We start from the raw sequence: 2,500 nt of genomic DNA on the forward strand, positions 1-2,500 counted from the left end.
TTTGACTGAAAAGATTTGACTGAAAAGATTTGACAGAAAAGATTTGACTGAAAAGATTTGACTGAAAAGATTTAACTGGAAAGATTTGGCTGAAAAGATTTGACTGAAAAGATTTGACTGAAAAGATTTGACTGAAAAGATTTGACTGAAAAGATTTGACTGGAAAGATTTGACTGAAAAGATTTGACTGGAAATATTTGACTGAAAAGATTTAACTGAAAAGATTTGACTGAAAAGTGACATTTAACAACTCCAGCAACAAATAACAACCAGTAACCAAGATAAATTGTACTAATACCAGCATTATGCAGTGAGCATGGATTATAACACATGTCATAACTACCCTTTTTTACAGCAACTACCTGTTTATGGACAATCCTATTTCCTTGTACAATATCTCTACTAATTCAGCTCGGCTTCGGGCAAGTCTGGAGAACACCGACATCTTGAATGGTTTCACACATTCATTTGGCACTATATTAGAAGCCTGAAATTGAAAGCAGATATTTTCTTTCCTTATTAGAGATACTACAATTACATAATAATTATGTATGTATGTATGTATGTATGTATTTATGTATGTATGTATGTATGTATGTATGTGTGTGCATTTATGTGAGTGTATGTATTTGTGAATGTGTGTGTGTATGTATGCATGCATGCATTTGTGAGTGTGTGTGTATATCTATGTATGTATCTGTGTGTGTATGTATGTATTCGTGTGTGTGCATGTATGTATATATTTGTGTGTGAGTGTGTGTATGTACGTATGTATTTGTATGTGAGTGTGTGTGTATGTATGTATGTGTGTATCTATGTATGTATGTGTGTATGTAAGTGTGTATTATGTGTGTATGTGTGTATGTGTGTATGTATGTGTTTATGTATGTGTGTATGTATGTATGTATGTATGCATTTGTGAGTAAGTGTGCAAATGTAGGGATAGATATATGGATATACATATCTATATTAATAAAAGCAAAATTCCATCTGTCCATTTGGGACCCCTGCATCTCGATATACATTTGCTCTACATAGACATATACCTTTTTGGAATCAGGATGATCCTTAGATCGAAAATTTGGCCTTCATTTGGTTCTTGAACATTCAGCATTGGGATCTGATTAAAGAAGCATTTGGGCTGCTATTTCTAGCAGGTAAAGCTTGGTGTGTCAGATGACGTCAGAGATCAAAGGGGAGATAAATGACATTCGCTTCGTTAATTTTACATCAACATAAGAACTTTGGGACAAATTGACCAACAGTTTGAATTCAACTTGGGACTGGAACAATAGAATGATTTGCATTACAAAATTAATTCTCATCCACCCTTAACCTCTGACCAAACACCACCAGGTCATATAGTCATTATAGACAAGTGAGATTGTAACTGTGGCCTATGCCAGTGTTGCATGACCAGCCCATCTAAAAGAGCCCTTCAATTGTTGTGTAATATGCTGTGCTTGACAAGACCTGTTTAGTCAAGTGAAATCGTTATCATAGCCAATGCCAGTACCACCTGACTGGCACCCATGCCAGTGGCTTGTAAAAAGCACCATTCAAGTGTGGTCGATGCCAGTGCTGCAGGAGTGGCTCCCATGCCAGTGGCATGTAAAAAGCACCATTCAAGTGTGGTCAATGTGAGTGCTGCAGGAGTGGCTCCTGTGCAGGTGGAATGTAAAAAGCACTATTTGAGTGTGGCTGATACCAGTGCCGCCTGACTGGCTTCCATGCTAGTAGCACGTAAAAAGCACCATTCGAGTATGGTCGATGCCAGTAACACCTGACTGGCCCCTGTGCCAATGGCACATAAAAAAAGCACCCACTACACTCTTGGAGTGGTTGGCATTAGGAAGGGCATCCAGCTAAAGAAACCTTGCCAGATCAGATTGGAGCCTTGTGCAGCCTCCTGGCTTGCCAGTCCTCAGTCAAACCATCTAACCCATGCCAACATGGAAAGCAGATGTAAAACAATGATGATGATGATGACGAGCTATTTAGTTCTCTTTAATTTTGAGCTGCAGCCCCAATTAGCCCTTTGCAGGAGCTAGCTTAAAATCTGAACAGAGTGCAGCTTTTAAGATAGTATATCTTATAACAGATATATAATTGTCATCCTCATTCTACGCTGCTGTGGGTTTGGCGATTCAACGTAAACAGACAAGTCAGAAGACGGCATTTTGCCATGGCTTCACCAGCTGGATGCTGCCCTTCTTCACACCAACCCCTTTATGGAGGGCACAGTGCTTTTTCATGGCACCAGCACTAGTGATGTCACCAAGAAGCCACAAGACAAGACCCCCACTCAACTGAGTGATGTACGATAGTGAGGGATAAGAAAATAAGATAAAGCTGTCTTGCTAAGAAGTGAATGTAGAGAGAGAGAGAGGTGTGTATGTATGCATGTATGTATGTGTGTAAGTATGTATGTATATACTCAAACACACATTCATATATACACACACACACACACACACATATATATATATACATATATATA

The 2,500-nt window shown here is 38.8% G+C and overlaps 1 protein-coding gene across 2 annotated transcripts in view; it reads right to left on the reverse strand.

The window, feature by feature from the left end:
* LOC106870605 (centrosomal protein of 104 kDa) overlaps positions 1–2,500 on the reverse strand; it is a 293,281-nt gene that overhangs the window by 100,718 nt on the left and 190,063 nt on the right. For both annotated transcript variants that reach the window (XM_052973736.1, XM_052973738.1), the window contains exon 19: positions 363–487. In XM_052973736.1, coding sequence (XP_052829696.1) covers positions 363–487 — 125 coding nt within the window. The remainder of the gene's footprint in view (positions 1–362; positions 488–2,500) is intronic.

This window comes from Octopus bimaculoides, chromosome 16 (genome assembly GCF_001194135.2).
Source record: "Octopus bimaculoides isolate UCB-OBI-ISO-001 chromosome 16, ASM119413v2, whole genome shotgun sequence".
Classification (NCBI taxonomy): Eukaryota; Metazoa; Mollusca; class Cephalopoda; order Octopoda; family Octopodidae; genus Octopus; species Octopus bimaculoides.